Source organism: Telopea speciosissima, chromosome 5 (assembly GCF_018873765.1).
Source record: "Telopea speciosissima isolate NSW1024214 ecotype Mountain lineage chromosome 5, Tspe_v1, whole genome shotgun sequence".
Lineage (NCBI taxonomy): Eukaryota > Viridiplantae > Streptophyta > Magnoliopsida > Proteales > Proteaceae > Telopea > Telopea speciosissima.
The window spans coordinates 9446947-9470619 of record NC_057920.1 but is presented as its reverse complement, the minus strand read 5'-3'; the positions used below and the strand labels follow the sequence as shown (position 1 = coordinate 9470619).

The window sequence follows — 23673 nt, the reverse complement described above, 5'->3', positions numbered from 1 at the left end:
GGCACCCAAGAAAGATTGCCGCATGCCTTGATCATATCTTTTTTTTTTTTTTTTGGTAAAAGCATGCCTTGATCATATCACATGTGTAATATAGGGGTGGGTTGTAGTGGCACGACCAAACCCCCGGAACCGATACCATCCAACCGAATCTGGGTATGGGTAACACTTCATTTCGGCATCTACCTAGTGGTTAGAAAAACTACATCATTTTGGGTGGGGTGGAGGGATAAGCACTATGAGACAACAGTTCCTAAACCATCACGAATAGCGAACAATTCACCCTTTCATAATTACAAAACCAATTAGGGGAAATCCACAACCTTGCAATTGTTCTCTCACAGTTAAAACATATTACTATAGAAACCCTTGGCTTTAAAATAAAATAATGAGCAAAAGATGGACAATTAATGTGTGCTAGGAAGAGAAAGTGTGAGATCCTGTGCCTACCGAGGAATGCTAAGAGTATATATTTACATCTTTTGTACCAATGCAGTTTCCAGACCCCTACAGAAAGGCCTACCGAATATTCATGCTTGCTTTCAAAGAACATTGAGATTGAAAGATTCAATCATCTACATCTGTGCCAGAATCTTCTGTTTCTCTTGTTGGGCCTTCTATTGCTCTATGCCCTCGTGGCTTCAATGGGTGAACAATGCCACTTAAAACTTGGGTTGCTGATAAAGGAACATCAAATTTTCAGCCAGAAAACAAGACAGTTTGATTTTGTTTCAGGGGACATTATATAAGGGGGCAAGTTTCATTCAAATCTCTACAAACAACAGCAATTACAGACAGGGATGATACTATACCTGATGCCAGGAGCTTCATAATCACGGCCCCAGCAAGCTGGAATTCTGATTGGTGTGCACTGATGAATTTAGTCTACAAGTTGAGGAATCCATTAGACTACCAGTTTTGCATTACCAGATGATGCAAGGGTTTAAACATGTAAATATTTTCCCCTGGGAAGGAGGTTGTATAGCCCAAAGTCCAAATAAATCCAGCAAGTACAAAGTTCTAAGACATATATTAGTAGATCTAGTAATTAATGCAATATGATATTAGAAACATGTAAAGCAAACCAGGCCCATCAGTAATACAACATTCACTGCCACCAAAATGGAAAGAAATGATCAGAAGTCTTACTATTTCACCATATGTAAAGCCCAGTAATTGATCAAGTCTAGCTTGATGGTGCAAGAGGAATGGCCGCAGATAGTTCACATACATTTGCCTAGCCCCCTGATAAAGAGCAACAAAAAATAAAATTTAAAAACCAGCATGAAATAACTGGCATAGTGAGCATGAAGCATCTGAGACAAGGTTTAATATTAATTAGTGACAGTTTCGTTTTCTAGGCAGGTGTTAAAAAAAGGCATGTTACACCTGGAAAAAGTAATAATACGCAGGACACAATTAATTGGGAGAAGGCTCAGTTGATTGCATTGACTAGTTGGGGGAAAAAGAAAAATGATAGTGATGCTTAATATCCCAATCACTCTCCCAACCCCTTCATGAATCTAGAATAACATGTCAAATGTGTAATTCACAAGCCCAGATAAACCAAGATCTATTTAAGGGAGATTATGATGAATGACAAGAAAACTGAAGCTTAATAACTAAACCAAGTTCAGATAAACTAAAGTATATAACATTTGTCAAGGGGTACTCCTGTGATTAAAGTTGAAGTCTGCTGTTAATATTCCCAAGATAATAGACCACTACAATGATATAACCTTCCTTGGTCATGGAACATCTGCCTGCCATGGAAAAAACGGTCTCTTTGCCGCCATCTGTTTGAGGGGAGCAATGGTGATGCAGATTTCCAGCGATATAAAGAAGAGAAAGATGACCTGCAGTTTTGGTCCAAACCTGACCCATAGTTCAAGTTCTGGATCAACCATACTTCTCCAAATCGTGAACTAGCTTTTAGCAGTTTATTTCCTTTATTTTATTACTGTTTAAGTTTTTTGGATAGACTAGAATACCACTTATAAATTCCAGATCTGTTTTTAAGTCTATGTAAGTTGTTTATTCAGTTTAGAAATTTAAGTTGTTAACTTCTTAGCCAACTTCTTGGGTTTAAATTTCTGGTTGAACCCAAGAGTCCTTAGTCAACTTCTTAGTCAACTTGTTAAAATCTCTATTTTCTGATATTTGTTTTTAATATTCTGGTTCTGTCATTGGCTTAATTCTCTGCTAAATCAACTCTTAAATCCATACATAACAATCTGGTTTAATGACTGAAAATACTGCTGTCATTTCAGTGTCTGGTCAGGATTTTGTTTCCTAAAACCTCAGTAGGAAACCATCATAACTTTTAATCTGAGCTTCAATTTTAGCCACATCAGACCTGTTTGAATGCATTATTAATTTTCTTTCATTACTTTTTGGTTCCTAAATTCCAGCAATTCTTGTTTTCTATGGGATTTCTGAATTTCTTAAGCCTTAGGTGATTTACCACCCCATCAAATATAGTAACTGTAGACATGCAAATGACAACATAACTTCTTGCCAAGGCTTTCTGAAACTTCACTATGACTTGCACTCTTTTTTCTTTTTCCTCAACTTTTTTAGTTATGAATAACCAAGTTATATTGTGAAAGAGAGGAGAGTAGACTGTGCATCAAATTAATACCTTCTGGATTCTGTCAAGGCTAAATTGGATTGACTAGACAACCTCAACCATTTTGACGAGTTTCTCAGGGGATGTGTAATACAGGACTGGTTTGGTTTGGTTGAATCTGGTTCGGTTCAAATTCTGGTCCAAACCATGGCCTTGATCTAAGAGATGGTTCAGATGGTTCAGATCTGGTTCTTCTAGAAACCCTAATATCATGGAGCTAGTTTGAAAACTTCTAAGTGACCTGCATTTTCAAAATTCCTAGAAATCAGGAATCTTATCTACAAGATGCTTGCGGTTACAGGTTTCAAAGATTGGACTAGTTTTAGGCAGTTATTTCTTTTATTTTTTCTTCTTCCTATTATCGAGTTGTAGTCAGGCTGAGATACTTCATATCATAGTTATCAAGGCGGGAAGGTGACCATGGCGTTTTAGACTGTCAAAAAGCAAGGCGACATCGCCTGAGCGCCCAAGGCATCCAAGGCGAGCAAGGAGCCTGGACACCATGGTGTCGCCTTGATAACTATGCTTCATATTAGAGTCCAGATCTGATTCAGTTTTACTGTCCATTTTTATATCACTTTCCTAGATAGTTAAGAAACTCCACCTTAGCTCACGCAAGGAGGGACTTTCTTTTCTTTATTTGGATTGTTATATCCTTTCTAGATTCTGATTAGTTTAGAAGATAAGCTACAAATACAATTGCAAGGATTTACATCCCCAACGATTTGACTATGGAATAGAATCAGAATTGTTTTATTGAAATTGAGGTTGTTGCTCTCCCTTCTCTTCCCCCATGATCTCCTCTCTTCCCACCATGATTCTATTTTCTGTACTCTTTTCTCTCTCTTTTTCCTTCTATTACCCATCTTTATTAGAGATCTGCCCTATATCAACCATCAGATCAGATTTTATTTTTTTTTCCTTTTGATCTTTTTAAGTAAACCCACCACCAACAAATCCATATCTCTGATCTGCATCAACTTGATATCAGAGAAAAACCTGGCAGTAGATAATATCGATCCTACCCTCTTGTTGGAGACCGCCAACGGCTTCAACTCATGCAAGAGAACTTGTGAAAGGTTGAAGCGAATCTTGAAGTGACTCAGCGACAATGCAAGGAATTTTAGAGCCAATTGCTGATCTCTTTTTTTTTTTTTTTTTTTTTTGGGGGGGGGGGGGGTGTAGGGTAGGTCTGTAGGTAGGAACACCCTTTTCACAAGATCCCAAGTAAAAACCCCAGCCAGGATTAAGTCAACCTTTTGCGGATGAAGGTGAGATTTTGACCAAGACTCCCAATCTGCTAGAATAGATGATTTCCTGAACACAGTAATATTCTAAGGACAAAGTTTTCCTCCACCCATAGCGGACGGTTCACCCACCATCCTAGGGTTCACAAACCCCTCCAAGGGTTTTAGTATGTTCCAAAATACCCTCCTGATACTCATTCCTGGCCTCTCCCACCCCGCAGTGAATGGGATCCCATTCACCGTGGGTGGAGGGAAACTCGGTCCATATTCTAATGGCTGGATTGAACACAACAATCAAATAAGCCAATTGGAAACTTCAAATCCAGGAATAGGAAATTTTTAATTGCTGAAAATAGAGGTTCTGATCAGCCTCCAAATCTGGTCGAAGGTCACTCTTGGAGGGTTCTTCCCAGCCCCAAAGTATTGGCAAAATCCAATTTAGATTAGAATAAAAAATTAATTCTTCAGATTTGGACCAAAACAGAGTATATTTAGGAGATTTCTTATATCTCCAGATCAGGTGAGTAGATCACTTTAAGACTCTGGTTGAAGGACCCTCTTAGGTGGTCCTTTAACACCCCAAAATATTGAAGGACTGATGAGTAGATTCCCAACTACAGCAGATCTCGATTTGACAAAAAAGGGGCTAAACAGAGCTGTCGCTGGATACCTACTGGTAGTTCTGTGCTGAGAAATTATCACCAATGACAGCATATAAACAGTAATAACAGTAGAGGATTAAACCACCCAAATTCAGACTAAATCCATTATTTAGCAGTACTCAATTGATAGAGAAATAAACAGCAACTTACTTGAAAACAGACAAGGAAAAAATGGAGAGAAAACTTGATTTCTCACCAAGAAATCCCACCAATCGAACCAGAGTCTCTCACTCTCTCACTGGTTCCCATAGTACGCTGATTCTCTCAGCAGCTTCATGAAGAAGACAATAACTTTTGTATACATCAATCGTGAATGGAAATAGCCTACAAACTAGATATTAAAAAAAAAGGGAGAATTCCTAGCCAATAAGAAGTACGAAACATCACAAGTAGGAAACCTAATAGGCTAAGGAATTTGTCTTTAAATCAAACAATATAACTTGAAAAATTAAAAGAGAAGAAGTCTAAATATAGCCCATGATTTGGGCAACTAAACAGGCCCATTAATGGGATTTAAAGACCCGTGTCTGGCTGGACACTTAAAAGAGGCACAGGCTGCTTATAACTAAGACCTGTTTAGTTTCTTCTTTCTTCGGGAGTAAGTTAAAAACTCCCCCTGCATCATGATCACATCCAATCATATGGAAAACTTTCCTCGACAAGTTGATCGCACTTGTTGAAAAGTGGGTGGAAGAGCAAGAGGATCCAATGACCGACGTGTTAAATGATCTTCAACAAATGGTCAAGATTGAGATTGAAGCAAATGAATTGATTGACGGTCCGATTGAAGATGTGGAGCCTAAGAATGTATTCCAATGGAGAGAAATCATTTGACGTTGTTCGTACGGAGAACAAAACGGTTGAATTTATACTTCCTTCACAAATCCTGGACATTCAAAAGCTGACTGTTGCTGATTTTGTTTGTGTGAAACATCAGATCAACACAGAGGGTGTTGATCATGTGTTAAGATCCTCCCATTCTACAAAACAAGAGTGCGAGTTTTTTCAACTTCAGTGGAACAGAAAATTACAGTGGATGTACAGCTCCATGAGGAAGTTGTAACTAAGAACATTGGAAATGTACCTCAACTGGAAGTACAAGGAAGACCTCAGAGAGTTAGGAGGTTTGCCATTCTGGATGACTACTCAGAGTATCTCAAAGAATCAAAGTTTGATATTGGAGTTAAGAATTGTAAATAATGAGTGAAAAAGAAAAAGAAGAAAAGAAGAAAACAGAAAATCGAGAGAGAGAGAGAGAGAGAGAGAGAGAGAGAGGGAGAGAACTGATTCTGCAACTTGGGAGTCGCAACTTGTGTTGGACCTCCCACAAACCTTCAATACACATTTAATAACTAAGGGCATAACAGGAAAAAGACATAAAAATACCTACTCTACCCTTTCTCTCATCTCAGTATTAGTGCTTGCACTAATACCGAGAGCACAATATCGGCTAACACTCCCCCCTCAAGCTGGAGTATAGATGTTAATCATGCCCAACTTGTTACAAATATAATCCACTCTTGCACTCCCCAAAGACTTTGTAAATACATCTGCAAGTTGTTCCCCTGTAAGAACATGGCAAGGAGAAATCAGCCCTTGTTGCAACTTCTCTCGAACAAAATGACAGTCAATCTCAACGTGTTTCGTTCTTTCATGAAACATAGGGTTTGAAGCAATATGGCCAACAACTTAATCATGCCCAACTTGTTACAAATATAATCCACTCTTGCACTCCCCAAAGACTTTGTAAATACATTTGCAAGTTGTTCCCCGGTACAAACATGACAAGGAGAAATCAGCCCTTGTTGCAACTTCTCTCGAACAAAATGACAGTCAATCTCAACATGTTTCGTTCTTTCTTGAATCACAAGGTTTGAAGCAATATGGACAACAACTTGATTGTCACACCATATTTTCATCGGAGAATCATCAACGAACCCAAGCTCAGCCAATAATTGTTTCACCCACATTAACTCACAAATAGCATGTGCCATAGCCCTATATTCTGACTCTGAACTGGAACGAGCAACTATTGTTTATTTCTTGCTCTTCTAGACACCAGGTTCCCTCCAACAAATGTACAATAACCTATAGTCGACCGCCTGTCAACTGGAGATCCTGATTTATATTGAAGGAGTTATGTACAGGTCAAACTTAATTTGGTGTGCGTGAATGCTGTCAAAATCGCTCTTAATGAAAATATTTTTTTGGACATCAAAACAAATAAAGTTTTTACCGCAATTTTGGTTTTTAGCAATGTTTTACCATATTAAGATTTATGGAATTTTTAGATTTGAGAAAACCCCAGCATTAGAAAGTTGAAAATTGAACCTACTGCCGAAAATGCAGTTTTTGTTCTTGAATTGGGGGGTTGACTTTTTATCCTTTTGGAATTTTATTTTTTAACTATTTTTATTGGATTCAAATAGGGAGATATTGACTTATTTATGAATAATAACTTAAGTAAATGAAATACAAATACAATTCATTTACTTAAATGAAATTAGGCATAAATAAGTGTTTGTCCTGGTTACTGGCATAAATGAGTGTCTGTATACCAAGGTTTGCATAAATAGGTGTCTATATACCAAGATTTCCATTTCAGACATTGTAACTTTCCATTTCGACCTTCATCTCGTCTCGACATTTTGAAATGGCGAGTTCTTGTACCATTTAAAAATATATGGCAGTGCTACCGAATCTCTTCTTTTTTACCAATTTAGAAACTGGTTGTGCTGTTTTACTATTGTTACAATAGTTAAGAAACTCCACCTTAGCTCACGCAAGGAGGGAATTTCCTTTCTTTATTTGGTTTGTTAATTCCTTTCTAGATTTGTTTAGTTTAGAAGATAAACTATAAATACAGTTGCTATGCTTTATAGCCCAAGATCTAATTATGAATAGCATCAGATTTTTTCTTTTTCTTTTTGGAAATTGAGGTTGTTTCCTCTCTCTCTCTCTCCCCCCATGATCTCCTCTCTCTTTCCCCCACGGTTCTGTTTTCTGAACTCTATTCTCTTTCTCTTCTATTTTCCCCATCTTTCTTTACAGTCTGATCTGTATCAACCATCAGATCAGATTTTTTTGTTTCCCATCGATCTTTTAAGTAAACCAACCACCAGAAGATCCATCTCTCCAATCTGCATCAATGTAGCTACCTAAACTGCAATGAGTAATACTTCTATTTCATTCACTACTCCCTTCCAACAAATCCATCTACTTGTTCATTCACATGACTGAGTCATGCTTGGTCAACAATACTCCTATTAATCAGACAAACCCTATTTCAAGACCATTCCATAGTACCCGAAACTAATATTCTACCAATTCTCACAAAAAGTGTTAAAATTTACCAAGCATATCTTCCCAACAACTAGTAATTCATACAAAGACTAGACAACTTGAGAGCTCATGCAGGAATAAACAACATTTATAAAAAAGCTCCAAGCAAAAAGCATCAGTTTGCACTTACATCAGTAGACGGTAGCTGAAGCCAAACAAGAAATGCAAACTTCATATGGTAGTACATCGGAATCCTGCAAAATAAGAGAAGATCAACTAACCAATTTCGTTTCCTATTGCTATTTGGAAACCAAAGCAGAGTTGTACACAACAACCAATTTCCAATTTCATTTCCTACAACTCTCTAACTCCTTTCCATGCCTTTGTGTCTTCATTATCCTCTGTTACTATTCCTAACAATTGGCAGGAAGCAGTAGCAGAACCAAAATGAAAAGATGCGATGAATGAAGAAATGTGTGCCCTAGAGAAAAATCAGACCTGGGATTTGGTGATTCCTCCTCCAGGGAAGAAACCCATTGGCTGCAAATGGGTCTTTGTTGTGAAGCACAAGTCCAACGGCTCAGTAGAAAGGTATAAAGGAAGGTTGGTTGCCAAAGGATTCACTCAAACCCAAGGAATCGACTATCAAGAGACCTTTACCCCTGTGACAAAGATGAACACAGTGAGAGTCATAATTTCTTGTGTTGTGAATCAAGGTTGGGATCTTCAACAACTTGATGTGAACAATGCCTTCCTACATGGAGAGTTGGAAGAGGATGTCTATATGGAGATACCTCCTGGATTTGCCTCACCAGACACCCAGGGAAAGGTGCGTAAGTTGAAGAAGGCATTATACGGCTTAAAGCAGTCTCCCCGGGCCTGGTTTGGTCGCTTCCATAAAGCCATGGTTGCCAATGGATATAAGCAGAGCAATGTTGACCACATACTGTTTGTTAAAAGAGTGGGACAACATATCACTATTTTGATTGTCTATGTAGATGATATAGTGATTACCGGAAGTGATACACAAGAAATTCAGAATTTAAAGACCTATTTGGGTACTGAGTTTGAGGTCAAAGACTTGGGCAGATTGCGGTATTTCTTAGGAATAGAGGTTGCCTATTCAGCCAAAGGTATATCTCTTTCCCAGAGAAAGTATACTCTTGATTTATTGAATGACACTGGGATGCTTGGGTATAAACCTGCCAATATACCTCTGGAACCTAACACACACTTGAAGAGTAAGGGAGGTGACCCTATCGATAAGGGAAGTTATCAGAGATTGGTTGGGAGATTGATATATTTATCCCATACCCGACCAGATATTGCATTTGCAGTAAGTATAGTCAGCCAGTTTATGCATGATCCTCACTCTTCTCACTTGGAAGCAGCATACCGGATCCTAAGGTACCTGAAGTCCTCTCCTGGTAAAGGAGTCCTATATTCCTCACATAGTCATCTCCGAGTGGAAGCTTATATTGATGCAAATTGGGCAGGCAGCCCTGATGATAGAAGGTCCACTTCTGGATATTGCATCTATGTTGGAGGTAACTTAACTACTTGGAGAAGCAAGAAGCAGGCAGTGGTAGCTCGGTCAAGTGCAGAAGCTGAGTTTAAAGCCATGGCACAAGGCATTTGTGAACTTCTCTGGCTCAAGGGGCTTCTTCAAGATCTTGGAATGTCAGTTGATCTTCCCATGAGACTTTATTGCGACAGCAAATCTGCAATCAGCATTACCCATAATCCAGTCCAACATGACCGCACCAAACATGTTGAGATTGATCGACACTTTATCAAGGAGAAGCTGGAGCAAGGAGTCATTTGTATTCCATTTGTTCAGTCTAGTGATCAAGTGGCTGATATTCTTACTAAAGGAATTTGTAGTAAATTATTTTGTTCAATTGTTAGCAAGTTGGGCATATTTGACATGTATGCACCAACTTGAGAGGGAGTGTTGTAATATGGATTCAAGGGTAAAATGGTCATAGGGGTAATATTGTCCTTGTACCTATTCCAGAACATTCTTTCTCTTATTATAAATAAAGGAAGGCTGTAGTCACTCTGACTCAAGCCATTATTCAAGGATTTCAACAAAACCCAATTAAGATATTGTTCCGAGTTGTGGTCCCCATAAAAGTCAAGGACATCCAACCTTGCTACTTTGTCCACTCCATCTTCATATCGTCCAGCCCCATATGGTGGTGGTGGGGTGATCCGTAACGAGTCGTGGGGAGCTCTTTCCTTTCTCAGAAGCCACCAATCGATCAATGGAAGCTTGCATAGATTCCATCATTTTCTGAATGGAATCGACAGTAGTAGTGAGAGTATCAAGTTTAGCATCGGTTTCACCCTTTTAGGAGTGGAGCTGTTGAAGAACCTCACTGTTGGCTACCATGGTTACGGGAAAGCAAGAGAACACTCAAAAGGGTAATGGCAAAACAGTTAATAGATCAAACTTCCTACTAGGGCAAGACTGTATTATTCAACGTTTAAATAAAAAGCCAAGGCACTGAATGGGTGGGAGGGTAGATGAAAAGGGTAATTCTGGAAGAATAAAACCTGAAACTTGAAAGGGTATGACGTAAGGGGAAGGGAGACAAAAATGGGAAAGCTGGGAATAAAAAGAAAGAAGAACTTATCGAAGGAGCAGGAGGTGGAAGATGTGTTGCAATCGTCTTCTTCCTCTGGCAGTTGGAGATGGCGGAATCAAGGGGACCTTCGGCAATCGAAGAGACCAGCGTGTAACTTCGACTCCGACTAGTACACAAAACCGGCAAACTCTTAGGACATGAGATCAGAAAAAGAGTTTGGATTCGAGGAGGAATTCTTCCACGTGTGAATCTGATCAACCACTTTGTCGAACCAGCAAGGATGTCGGGGAAGGAAGCACTGCGATTTGTGCGTTGACGCGAGGAAACAGTAGTTGTGCTCGAGCTCGACAAAAATTTGAACTCAGGTATGCTTTCGTCGTCTTTTTTTTTTTTGTTTTTTGTTCGTACCTCTCTCCCTTATTCTTTTTTTTCCCTTTTTTGTCTCTTGCACTCTCTGTTTCTTCCTCTCTTTGTTTTCTTCCTGGTTGCTGGCGGAACACTGGGGTGAAGGGGGAAATCAATTGGAGTTGGAGGGGAAAAAGAAAAGGATGCAGTGGTGTAACAGAAGGGGGTTCTGGATTTCTGGTTGAAGTTGAGGGATGGGTGAGAATTGAAGGGAACAGTGGGGTTGGGATACTGTGTGTTGGGGAAGAAACAGGCAGTTCTCTTTCGGGTTTTTTTTTTTTTAACCGTCACAACAGGGGAGAATGAGAATGGAATGAGAGATATTGATAGGGAAGAAGAAGATTAGGGAGATGCGATGTTTGTGGTTGTTACAATAGGACAAGAAAAGAGATTTGGGAAGGGGGGGAAGAAGGAGAATGAGATGAGATGAGAGAGATGAACAAGGAAGGAGATGGATCCTTCGGCTCTGATACCAAATTAGTGGAGGGCTTGTTAGGACAAGAGGGGGAACTGGGAAAACCAGAGTTGCCGGGGGAGAGAGAAGAGAGGACGCGCACGCAAAATCACTTTCTTGCACAAACTAGCAATTTCAACTTTCAATATTCAATTCTAAACTCTTCTACCATATTACATCAATTTAAAGGAAACACCCTTACATAGAAATAGAAACTAACTAAAGAGGAAACTACCCAAGAAATCTCTACATAATCTACCCATTCAAAATAAAAGATTGCATCCTAAGTACCACCAGCCCTTGCCAGACCAGAAAACCGGTTTAGGATCAGTGCTTGGTTTGGGCCTCCACAGTGGGTCATGTCTGTCCAGCCAGGCTAAGGCAACTGCATCATATTGACACCTCTTAAGGTGTCAACTAATTTGTAACCTTACTTTTTTGACCTTTTAGTATAACACTTTTATTTCCATGAGGGAAAATTCTGTCATTTCACATGTGCTCGAAAAAGGTGCGACAATGACAGGTTTTGATAATGATACAATGACACATCACTTTCAAATAATTTTTGAAAACCCCTTTTTACCCCTGACTAAAAGAATTATTGGGAATTAAGACAAGGGGAAATTAAAAGGTGTCAAGTGCTAAATACACCTATAGAGGTGAAAAACACTACACTGAACAGCGGTGACCTAACAACTAATTGGAGCAAATTTTTTCCAGATATAATGCATACAGATAAAACTGTTGGAGTCCAACAAGGGCACAAGTCATTCATTTCAATCAACCCCCAAAAAAGTAGGATTCAGGGACTCCAAGGGGAGCATTACCAACAACTTTTTTATATTTTCTATATTTTTAAAATCATTTTTATATCATATAAATAAGTTATAAATGTCATCAAAGAGATCAAACATTTTTTATTGTGTCTACATGTCAGGTATTTTTATAGTCTTTACATATTATTTTTTAGTAGGACTTATAGTGTACTATGATAGGTTGTGCTGCATGTCCATGGCAGACAATAAGACATGAATGCAAGTGTCCGGGTTTATACAGAAACACACAAGCCTCTCTTCTCTTATCATTCTTGGGCTCCATGCTAGTTCCAGGAAATATTCTGGGCAGATAATGCACCAAAATCAGTTCTGTTCACGTGGCAACAGTTCAATGAGGTGAGGGAAAAAACAGTGACTCAAAGTCACCTATGTCATTTTCTTTTGTAATGTAGACCAGTCACAAGTGATAACTAGTCCACAAGAGGATAGCAAACTTCAGGTCCAGCAATAGTAAATACTTCGATCGATTCTCAGATTTGCAGGAAATTTCGGAATAATAAAATAAAAAGTAAGAAATCGAAGAAGGGAAGAAAAAGATAGGGTAGTCTCTCTCAGACTCAGATCTCACACCCACGGCCTCTCACCGGATTTTGGTCTATCACCAATGGCATCTCAGCATACTCTCTCACAGAGCAACACAAAGCTATGTTCTTTTTCTAAATCTCATTAATCAAATTCGTATACAAGGTTGTAGGCTTGTAGCTCTTACAAACTTATATAGAAGACTCAAAAACAGACTCAAACACTAAAAAGGAAAGACTTAACCCAATCCTTAACTAATAAGGTAACATAATTTGACTAGGAAACTAAAATAATGAAAGAAACAAACTCAAAACGAGAATCCGACTAAACTAATGAAGTAAATCCCATTTCCCTACTTTATATCCATATTTTAGGCCCATTACAAAGAAAACACAAAGGATCAAAGGCCCAACACATACATAACACAATCCAAAGCTTAATTCCAATAAAATAAACCCCTTAGGTGACTTACATGAATCACTTTGACACGGGAAAACAGGAGAGGAGGGGGGAAGAAGAGATTAGGATATGTTCGGAAAAATGTTTCAGATATTCTTTTAAAGGATTTTCTTATTGACACCCTCAAGGTGTCAAATAATTTGTAACCTTACTTTTTTACCCTTTAGTATGGTGCATAATTTTTTTCCAATGAGGGTAATAGTTTCATTCCACATGTATACTTGAAAAAATGTGCATGACAATAACACCTTTTGTCACTTTCAAATTATTTTTGAAAACCATTCTATACCCCTATCTTAAAGAACTTTTGAGAATAAGGCAAGGGCCAATTAACAGAAGGTGCCAGTTCTAAATACACCTATAGAGGTGTCATTCAGACATTCCCTTGTTTTAATATACATATTGTTTTAAAAAAAAAACGCACATAAAAAAATCTAAACCTCTGTCAGTATGAATGGTGATATATGTAGAAATCACCAAAAGCTGGTTTACAATGAGTAAAATAATATGACCAATTAACACACCTATGGCATATCATAAAACAAACAGTGAAACATTACCAATGCTCTGAAACCAGCAAATGCCTCAAGAGATTATTCTGAGTTCCAACACTTCAGCAAAGCAAGATGCAGGGTTTAATCAAATATATGATCATGATATTTCACAGTAGCTTTCAAATACCAACAATGTTTCATTGTAAGGAAATTCTATACAATTACAGAATGAAATAAAAACAAGAGAACCATATCTTCAACGTAATTTTGTAGAATAGCAGGCATGAAATAGATAGAAAGGTGAACATAACTATTATCTTTTTGTAGTTATTACATAATAAAAGTAAATAATATTAAACCATCTGCCATTTGAGATCCAACAAGTATGAAATTTCCAGATTACCAAAGCCAATGCTAACAAAGAGGACAAATATGAGGTCACAATTTATACCAGGAGATTACTTTGTCCGCAAACACCTCTGCAAGGCTGAAAGATCCATATACTGCAAGTATGTTCAAAATAAGGCATTGGAATTGGAAGGTACCATATAAAGAATGTGAACTTAGAATAGCATGAATCAAAGTATTTCAATTTTCAATGGCAACATCCAAGAGCAACTTAGGATTGTTTGGATAACATTTTCAGCTCTTTTTTTGAGAACAGGGAAACACTCGCACGTGGAAAAAGCGTTAGTGCACCACACCACAGCATTCCCTTTTCTTTCCCCTGAAAACAAAAAAACTGAGAACAAGCTTTCTAGAAAGACAGCAGCATTGTTTGGATAACATTTTCAGCTCTTTTTTTGAAAACATGGAAACACTCCCATGTGGAAAAAACGTTTGTGCACAACCACCGCAACATTGTCTTTTTTCCGCCCTGGAAACAAATAAGCTGAGAACAAGCTTTCTGGAAAGCCAAAAATTGGAGAATTTTTCCTTTTTGCACTAGGCATCCAATAATTACATGGTGGATCCAGGGGTAAAACAACCTTTTGACAGATAAAAGACATTTAAGGTAGACTGAAGGTGAGACAACTGTTTCATCCTGCTCCCTATCGATTTAGTGATGGAGAACAGTTGAGGTTAAATAGGACCTGATGCGGAACCCAGGCCACAAAATACCCTGTTGGGTTCGCTTATGGGCCCACTCAAGTATTAAATGACTAACAATTAAATGCAATGGCAAACTTGTAAATAATTTGAAGTTTTTAAAAGGGGTGGCACTTTCGTAATTAAATAGAATTTTAAAGGCTCAATTAGGTAGACAAGAGGAATGGAAATGATAGAAATTAGCAATTAAAGAGGAAGAATAATCCTGATATTAGCACAAATTAAGGATAGACACAAGAGTTGAGAATAAAGGGAGGATTATATTGGGAAATAGGTGAAATAAAATAAGAAAGAAGATGCTGTGTGGGAGGGCAAGTCGTCCCTAACCTCCAGCCACGATAGGTTCAGAGACCAGCGGTAAGGGAAAACTTGCAGGTGATGGATCTCAATCGATTGGAGGCCAATCGACTTCAAACTTCAGGTGTAAATTGCTACCCCCAGCACTATTAACTCCTACAGTCATTTGCTGGATTCAGCAGCTTGAAGTTCACTAGAAAGTTGCTGAAACAGGATCCGGCGGTGGCTCAAGAACCAGGTCTGAACTTGTGTTGTAACTCACAACAGAGGAGCCGATTGGGAGCACAGGAATCCAAGGTATGAATAACCCTAGGGACAGGAAATGACGCACTAAATTTTAGGGTGGAAAAACTAAGGATGAGGAAGATCGAAAACTCCTAGTTGCAGCCCCACGTTATCGCCCGAACAGGGAAGGAATAAGGAGAAACAGAAATAGTCATAAGAATAGGAGAAGAAGAATGCTGCCCGGTCCTGTGGCCCCTGCACCAGCGCGGGGGGGGGGGGAGGGGGACAATGAAGGGACGCGCAGGGGGCATCCAACAAGAGGGGTGGGCGGTCATTTCACCTCCTTGTGTGTGAGCGCAGGGGACCGCGACCAGGCAGTGTTCTATTTTCCTAAGAATAAATAGATGGACGGAGGGAAGAAGGAATAAGAGAGAGTACCTGAGAGAAAAGTTTCAGAATCGCAAAGGAAGGAGAAAGGTAGCCCAACGGCTTGTAATCACACCATGCTTTTACAGCAGGTAAACTCAATGTAACTCATTCAAATCTAACTGAGAATCGTTGGCTTACTGCTGTTATATAGAGTTAAGAAAAAGGAATCCTAATCCTATCCTATAACTGAAAACAAAAGTTAACTCTAACTCTATTTATGACTCCAACAATAAAAATTAAAAAAAAAAAAAAAGGAAAATTACAAAAATAACTCAAAAAGATAAGTCCTATATCCTATGCATAAATGCATCAGGACTTCTCTCTCAAAACCAAAAGGAATACAATGGGACCTAGACAATTTGGATTAACAAAAAACTTCTGCTGCTGTGTAGACAAATGCTGTTTTTGATTTTCTGATTTTCAAAAACAGATAAATGAATTTAGTAGACAAATGCATTTTTTTTCTTTCAAATAGAAAAACTTATATACTAAAAGTGTATCTGTTTTATATGTTTATAATAAAAAACAAGTCAAAGAATGTTGAAATGAAGCCTTAACCACTAACCTGCCCAATATAAAAGCCACCTCTGCTGCTCATTTTGATCCTTCTTCTCAATAGCTTTAAATGTAGAGTACACAGGTAAAACAACCCCAACCGAACAGCTGCAAAAATTTCAATGATACATTGTTCAACCTATAGAAGATAATATAATAGGCTGCGCATACAGGAGTAAAATTTTAGGACCTAACATAAAGGAAAATATGGCTTCATGAAACCTACGGACACCATGCTCCAATTCCAATGCATAGTCACTGAAAAATTCTCCATAAAAACCTCAGAACTTATTGCTTCACATTAATATATATTAAAATAAGAATTAGTACATAAGAAAAATCCAGACTTCAACTTCTACTGCTAATATAAACGTGGATTTAGAGGCTCACCAAGCTGTTCGGATAACAATATTTGAACCAAGTGGGCAGAGAAGCAACCGCAACCCAACCTGCATCATTTGGAGAAGTCATCAATGTTGAACACCAGGGGCCATTGCTTAGAGCAATGGTACAAGGTTCAGGCTGCCAGAGCATATGCCTGGGTTCAAGTCTTGAGGGTGGCCACTTTGAGCAAAAAAATGCCAAAGGTCAGGACCAAAACCAAACTCACCCCTCCCAGGACTCCGCGTAGTTGGGACCAGCACTGGGCAATGGCCCTTCTTTTATCAATGTTAAACACTAGACCATCATTTCAAGCATAGAGCAAGATGAGTTCATTGTGCTTCATTTCAATAGAATAAAAAAGAAATGAAAACTGAAGCAGTTTTTTTTTTGGTTTACTTCTGAACCAAGTTCATATGTTAATTACAATCTAAGCTACTCCATACTACTATACTAGTACATTCTCAGTGTTTGTATGTGACATGGTTTCATATTGATACAAGTACCCAATACTTCCTTTTGCGGATAATGTTATTGAAGGTTACCATTCACTCAGCTTGTTGCTGCAACATAGATTATCAGAATAATCACTTATTTTGCCCAAGAAAAGCTATGTTATCTTCTTTTTGCTATAATCTTTACGGGAATGAATCGCATATGCTGGTTGAGAATTGTTCAGGAATTCATTGATAAATTTTTTGCTAGGTTCTAAGTGTGTGTGGGTGGGGGGGGGGGGGAGGGGCTACACTTTGTAGAGTAAGAATCTTGGAATGTGTTTGAATCATCAGCTTTTCCTGTCCCAAAAAATCAAATGTCAATAAGGGCAGTTCAATCTAGTTCAAGAAATTAGTCAACCTGACAATGCCATAAATATGACCAACAGCAGTCTGAAACAAATTGACCTTGATTGACTGATTCAGATATCCAGGTCAGCCATTGTAAGCTAGGGGTGGCAATACTTGGTGCAACCTGCAAACTTGTCTTTTGCACCCGCCAACCTCTCCCTGGGTTTCAGCTCATCAACTCATCACAAAACAAGACTCAACCTAGCTAGAGGCACCTAAACCAACATTTTTACTGAAGAAAACCGCCAAGAGAGCAGGGAGTTCAGCTTGGACTTACAACCCAACAACCAAATAGGACAGGTTTATATTTGCTACCACATGTAGAAATACTTAAGACAAAAGTTATGAGCTAAATTTCCTTCACACTGAACAAATAGGAAGTCAAAATAGAAAATCAAATAAAAGTTTTTTTCTAGCCTGCCCCAGGCTGTAGAAAAACAGGGGATATGCAATTTTACTCGAGAAATCATTTTAAATTGCAGAATACCCTCCTAACAGAAAAGCAATAAGAATAGAAAAATAAAAGAACCCTCTTGGAAGATGTTTGCGCAACCCACAACTGCAATGATAGTTCCGTCATGCCAACCACAAGAATAACTCTACCATAGAGTCCTTGTAATGCATATCAGTTTCAAGATCCAGATAGGCGCTCTAAAAAGTACCAAAGGAAGAAGAAGAAGAAGAAGAACTTGAAGAATTCTTGAAACACTTGACTTGGATAACTCAGAGCTGTAACAGAGTTTTAAATTTGTTTCTTCATTATCTTTGTTATCTAGTTAGTTGGATAAGGGTAAGAGTTTTAATTTGTTAAGCATTCTATTTTATTTCCTTTCCTTGTAATAATGTCTTTAGATAGGATAGAGTTTAATGTAGTTAAAACACAGTAATTCCTTCCCCATGGTCTGGAGAGTTTCTTTTTTCTTTCTTTCTTTATGTCTTCTACTTAGACATTACTTCCTACATAGAGTATGAGACAAACACTTAACTCTATATACAGCTTGTAAGATCCATTGAGCTCCCAACAATTTATTTTGATTAAAGAGATGGCTTGTTGTTATTCATGGTCTGTGACTCAGATTTGGTTGTGTTATCCAACTGCACTAGATTCCAATACTGCTGGTGGTTGTGTGAATCAACTGCCCTAGATTCCAATATTGCTGGTGGTTGTGTGATTCAACTGCCCTATTGGTGAGAAACCAATACTGCTGTTGGGATTCCAGCAAGGCCAGGTGAGAGGTCTGGTTGTATCCACTTTTTCTAAACCTCTTCTTCACTGTTAAAGTTCTGCAATCAGGTCAGATCTTATTTCCTGCTTGTTTCTTCTATCAGTTTCTGCAATTTCTAGTACGTTCTTCTCAGATTATTCTCACTTTATCACTGTTATTGAACCATTGTTCCACTGGGTTTTCTGAGGGCATATCCTTGCTGAAATGAGGTATATAAGGAGCATCTGAGACAGATCTAGCCATCAGAACTGCTTCATAGTTTAAAAAGTTATTTACTGTTCTAAGAGTTGTAATCAACCAGAAGTTGATTTGCATTTGTCCAGTACTTTGTGAGTTACTATTATCTACTTGAGTACCTAGTTTTTAGGATCTGAAGTTGCTAATTCTGAAACAGCACTGGTTCATAAGATCCAACCATTGGATAAGGCTCTTCTTTGGTGGAGCTATTTTTCACCATTAGTAAGACCTTCAACCAGAATTTCACTTCAATCTGAATTGTTAATTGCTATATAATTAGATTTTTCTTGAATTTGGTTATTCCATACCCACTGCAGTTCTGGAATTTTATTGAGTTTCCAACCTAAGTTCTTAGGCTTATAGAAACCCATAAGTATCCTTACCACAACCAAACTCCAAATTAAATGTTTCTTTAGCGGTGGATGAAATTCCACGCCACAGTGAAGAAGATAATAACCCCAAATAGGAACATAAACTCCAAAGGATCAAATCTATAGATCACTTCTTCCCGAACTAAATGGCACCCTGAATGAACCAAGATTAAGGTGCCCAACATATCAAACTAATAACTGCTTCCGCTGCACCAGTAACAGAATTCTTCCCTCTTAATCCATTACTAAGAAAAATCGTTGCGCTGTCAGATGATAAAAATACTTTTCTTGGGGGTTGTTTTTGGGGGGTCTTTCCCCTTCTTTTGCTCAATTTGTTTCTCCTTTCCTATTTTTGCCTTATGGCAATATCTTACTAAAGTTAAGATGATCATTCGAGTACATCACAAACGAACACCAAAACCCAGAATTATCGCCAAAAGACCATTAAATAAAAACTTCACAATCAGGTAACAGGCAAAATCAAAGAAATCAAGAACAAATGCGAGAACGTGATCGATCAGATCAGAAGCCCGCCACCACTGGAGCCGGAAAGAAAAAACAAAAGAAATAAGAAATTGCAACACTGACCTCACTCGACATGGCGGATCCAAGAAGAGCCATCACATGTCAATCAACAAAGCGATTTGCAATCCCTGATTCCTCCTTTTCACTCCTAGTAATTCTGTTCTCCACTCTTCCTCAATCCGGGCCCCGTCGTCCCCCTCCCTGAGGTTGAAATACGAAGAAGAAGAAGAGCGTAACGAAGCAACGAACAGAGAATTCGAATGTCTTTTAAAATGGGGGAATTTCGAAATCGTATGATGATATAGTGCGAAATGAACTGTGCAGCATGATCACGATGGTTCAAAATGGATCTTCACCGTATATATACAGTTCCAGTCCATCAGATTTGCGGCTCATCTTAACTTAATCGTTTATGACACTTTCTATGACATTTGGCACAGTCCAGATCTAATGTACTTCTGATTCAATACTCTTCAACTCAAAATTTTTTTTTTTTACCCTGAAAATTGCCTGGGACCTGGGACAGCCCCTGAGATTTTATTTATTTATTTTTTTTTTTGGTAATACGAAATTCATTGAGAAAGAGAGCATGAAAAACCTGAGGCATTACAAAGAAGCCAAGGAGTGGAATGTGGCCAGCTTGTCCTACATGCCAAGGACACGGCCTTCCTAGCTAGGGAACGGGCAATAACATTTGCCTCCTTAGAGATACAAGAAAAACGACATTCTCGGAACATGGTACCAAGATCCCGGATATCCGCCACGAGGCCAACGACACAAAGAGGAGGTGGTGGGGATATATGGTTGATAGCCTGTGTGAGATTTGCACAGTTAGACTCCACAATGATGTCAAGTAAGCCTTCTTCCTTTGCAGCAAGCACACTAGCCCAGACTACGAGAGCTTCTCCAACAAGACAATCAGAATAGCAAAGGGGCTCAGAGACCGCCATAACCGAGCTTCCATCAAGGTGTCTAATAATGAAACCGATGCCACCAATCGCTGCATCGAGGGGAAGTGCCGAATCACAGTTCACCTTGAAGAAGTTGGGAGGTGGAGGTTGCCAAGTGATTCGTCGCCCATCCACAGAGGACACTGAAGAATGGCTTTGGTGAGTATTACTGAGGGTCTTGGAGCAGAGAAGGAACTCATCGGCAGCTTGTTGGCTTTTGTAAAAACCTCAATCGGTGTCCATTCCTTGCGGTTAAAGACTAGATCGTTCCTGGCGATCCAAAGGTACCAACAGATAAAAGTCACCCTACTAAGCACCTCCGCCCCTTCTCTTTTGCTAGTAAACTTCATACGATCCCATTGCTCTAGCCATTGAGAGAGCTTTGGGGAACCCGATGTTGGAACGCTGAAGGAGAGATTACTACCAAACCAAGTAGCCTTGGCGAAGGGGCATTCAAGGAGAAAATGATCATCTGATTCAATAACAGTTCCACATCTTTTACAACTAGGATCCGTCAGGATGCACCGCTTAGAAAGGCCAGCTCCAGAAGCAATACCATGCGCACAAACACATCATAGGAAGGCTTTGATCTTAGGTAAAGATTTACACCCCCAAATTCGCTTCAATACTTTGGGGGGAATATCTTCCCACTCATGACGGTGAAGAGGGCTGAGTTGTCGTAAGAAAGTCCCTTCGGTTAGCAAGATGGTGGTATGTTGTCTTGCAGGAGAAGATTCCATTCTTCGCTGCCCCCCATACTTGCTTGTCCAGTCTGGGAAATAAGCATAAGGGAATCTTGAGCACTTCTTTCTTATCCCTCGGATGGAGAAACTGGTCCAACAAAGCCACATTCCAACTTCTATTGCTTTGGTCAATAAGGTCAGCGACCTGGAGATACTGCACCCTGGAGGCTGTGGGTGTTGAATCTGAAAGGTGAGCGAGGAAGGTACCCAATTAAAACCCCAGATGTTGATGTTCGTACCGCAGCCCACTTCCCATAAAATACCACTTTGGAGAACGTCCCTGCCAGTGAGAATGCTTCTCCAAGCCCAAGATGGTTTGTTTCCAATCTGGGCATCCAAAAAATCACATTTGGGGAAATAGATGGCTTTAATAAAAGTTGCCCAAAGAGAATCAGGGTGTTCCCACAACCTCCACGCCACCTTGGCTAAGAGAGCACGGTTGTGGAGGATGGGATCCCGAAATCCAAGGCCACCTCGCTCCTTGGATCGGCATAATCGAGTCCAGGAAATTCAATAGGTTTTTTTCTTATCTTTGTTCTCTCCCCAATAGAAGTCCGCAATGCACTGTCGAATGGAGTTGTGGATAGATGCTGGTAATGAGAAATGAGAGGCTGCACAATTGGACATTGAGCTGGCTACAAACTTGATCAAGACTTCCCGGCCTGCATGGGAGAGAAGGCTATTCTTCCAACCTTGAACCCTGTTTTTTGTTTTTTTTGCAATCTCTTTGAAAACCTTTGCCTTAGAAACTCCAAACTCCGTAGGTAACCCAAGGTATTTAGAGGGACCATCATCATATGGGATCTTCAGAATGCGAGGAAACCAACGCTTGAGTCTTGAAGGAGTATTTGGGCTAAAGGTAAGGGCAGATTTCCTCAGATTCATGTTCTAACCACTGGCTTTACAAAATAATTCCAGACAAGCCTTGAGCTGAGTAATATCCTGCAGTTTCACCTCCGAAAACAGAAGACAGTCATCGGCAAAGAGAAGGTGGGTGATGGGCGGGGCTCGGTTGCGCACTTTAATTTCCTTCACAAAACCAGCACTCGGTGCTCCTTCAACGATTGAGCTAAGTACCTGTGAGCATAAGATGAATACAAAGGGGGAAAGGGGGTCTCTCTGGCGAATGCCTCGAGTTGGGAAAAAGGTTCTCCGCTCGGATCCATTGACAAGAAGAATATATGAAACCGATCTGATGCATTCCATAATAGGATGAATACAATGGGGGGACATTCCCGCCTAACCCCAAGCCCAATTGAGAACAATCAAAATGGGGACAAAACACTCGAACACTCAAAGCAAAAGCTCACACCTAAACCCAAACAAGGACAAAGTTACACTCTTAACACTGGAAGACCACTAGCATCCTCGCAAGAAAGCCATCGAAGATCCTTAGGTAAACTAGTTACTCCATGAAACAACGAGTCAGATGCCAACTCACAAGCCAGATTTGCAAGGTAGTCCGCTGCCCTATTACCTTCACGGTATGTGAAAGAAATCATTGGTTTAAGGGAGTCAATCAACTCCAAAACTTCCTGAAACCAGTACCATCCTTTCCAAAAACCACATTTTCTTTTTGAAATGCAAAGCACTGTAGCCGCAGAGTCAGTGTTGACATGGAACTCCCTAAACCCCAAACTCGAGCACAGCTTTAGCCCATCACTCAACGCCCTAAGCTCAACAATGGAATTGGTGCAATCTCCATAGAAGTTGGCAAAGGCAGCAATAACAACTCCCCCATAATGGCAAACTTTTACTTCTCTTTTGCCCTGGAAATTTAAAATCCCCGAATTACCCCTATCCCCTCCTCTCCTCAACACTGTCACCACCTTCATGACCCGCTCTCCGACCTCCCTTGCCCTTTGCATCTCTCTTCCTTACTCCCTTTTCTAGTGCTTCCTCAAAATGGAGCCAAATTAGGAAAATCTTACAAGCAAAGCACAATTGAAAGTGAATGTCAACCATTTTCTACCATTGGTGTGAGGACATTATAAATGTGGCAAGTTTTTTGCATGGTTTTTTCTAGCGATTTTACTTTTATCTTTTGAAATTAACCATACTCTCTTTAGTGTTATCTTGAAAAAAGGAAAAACTTGGCATCCACAAGATTTTAGGCCTATTAGCCTTTTGCACAGAAACATATAGAATAGCCGCAACATATAAAATAGCCGCGTAAGTACTAGTTAAAATACTCCAAGGAT

At 39.4% G+C, this 23673-nt stretch overlaps 2 protein-coding genes across 2 annotated transcripts; both read right to left on the bottom strand.

Annotated features, from left to right (window-relative positions):
* Nucleotides 1-353: 353 nt before the first annotated feature.
* LOC122662598 (HVA22-like protein k) lies at nt 354-20048 on the bottom strand. Its single transcript, XM_043858275.1, has 8 exons — nt 19843-20048; nt 16585-16643; nt 16205-16302; nt 14030-14081; nt 8008-8071; nt 1147-1242; nt 810-882; nt 354-674 (listed from the first exon to the last, which is right to left on the bottom strand). Exons 1-8 carry the CDS (start codon nt 19873-19875, stop codon nt 565-567), a joined length of 585 nt encoding a protein of 194 aa, XP_043714210.1. The 5' UTR covers nt 19876-20048; the 3' UTR covers nt 354-564.
* Nucleotides 20049-22806: 2758 nt separating this feature from the next.
* Nucleotides 22807-23307, bottom strand: LOC122661847. Its single transcript, XM_043857353.1, has one exon. The coding sequence runs from the start codon at nt 23305-23307 to the stop codon at nt 22807-22809; it is 501 nt and encodes a 166-aa protein (XP_043713288.1).
* Nucleotides 23308-23673: the final 366 nt, after the last annotated feature.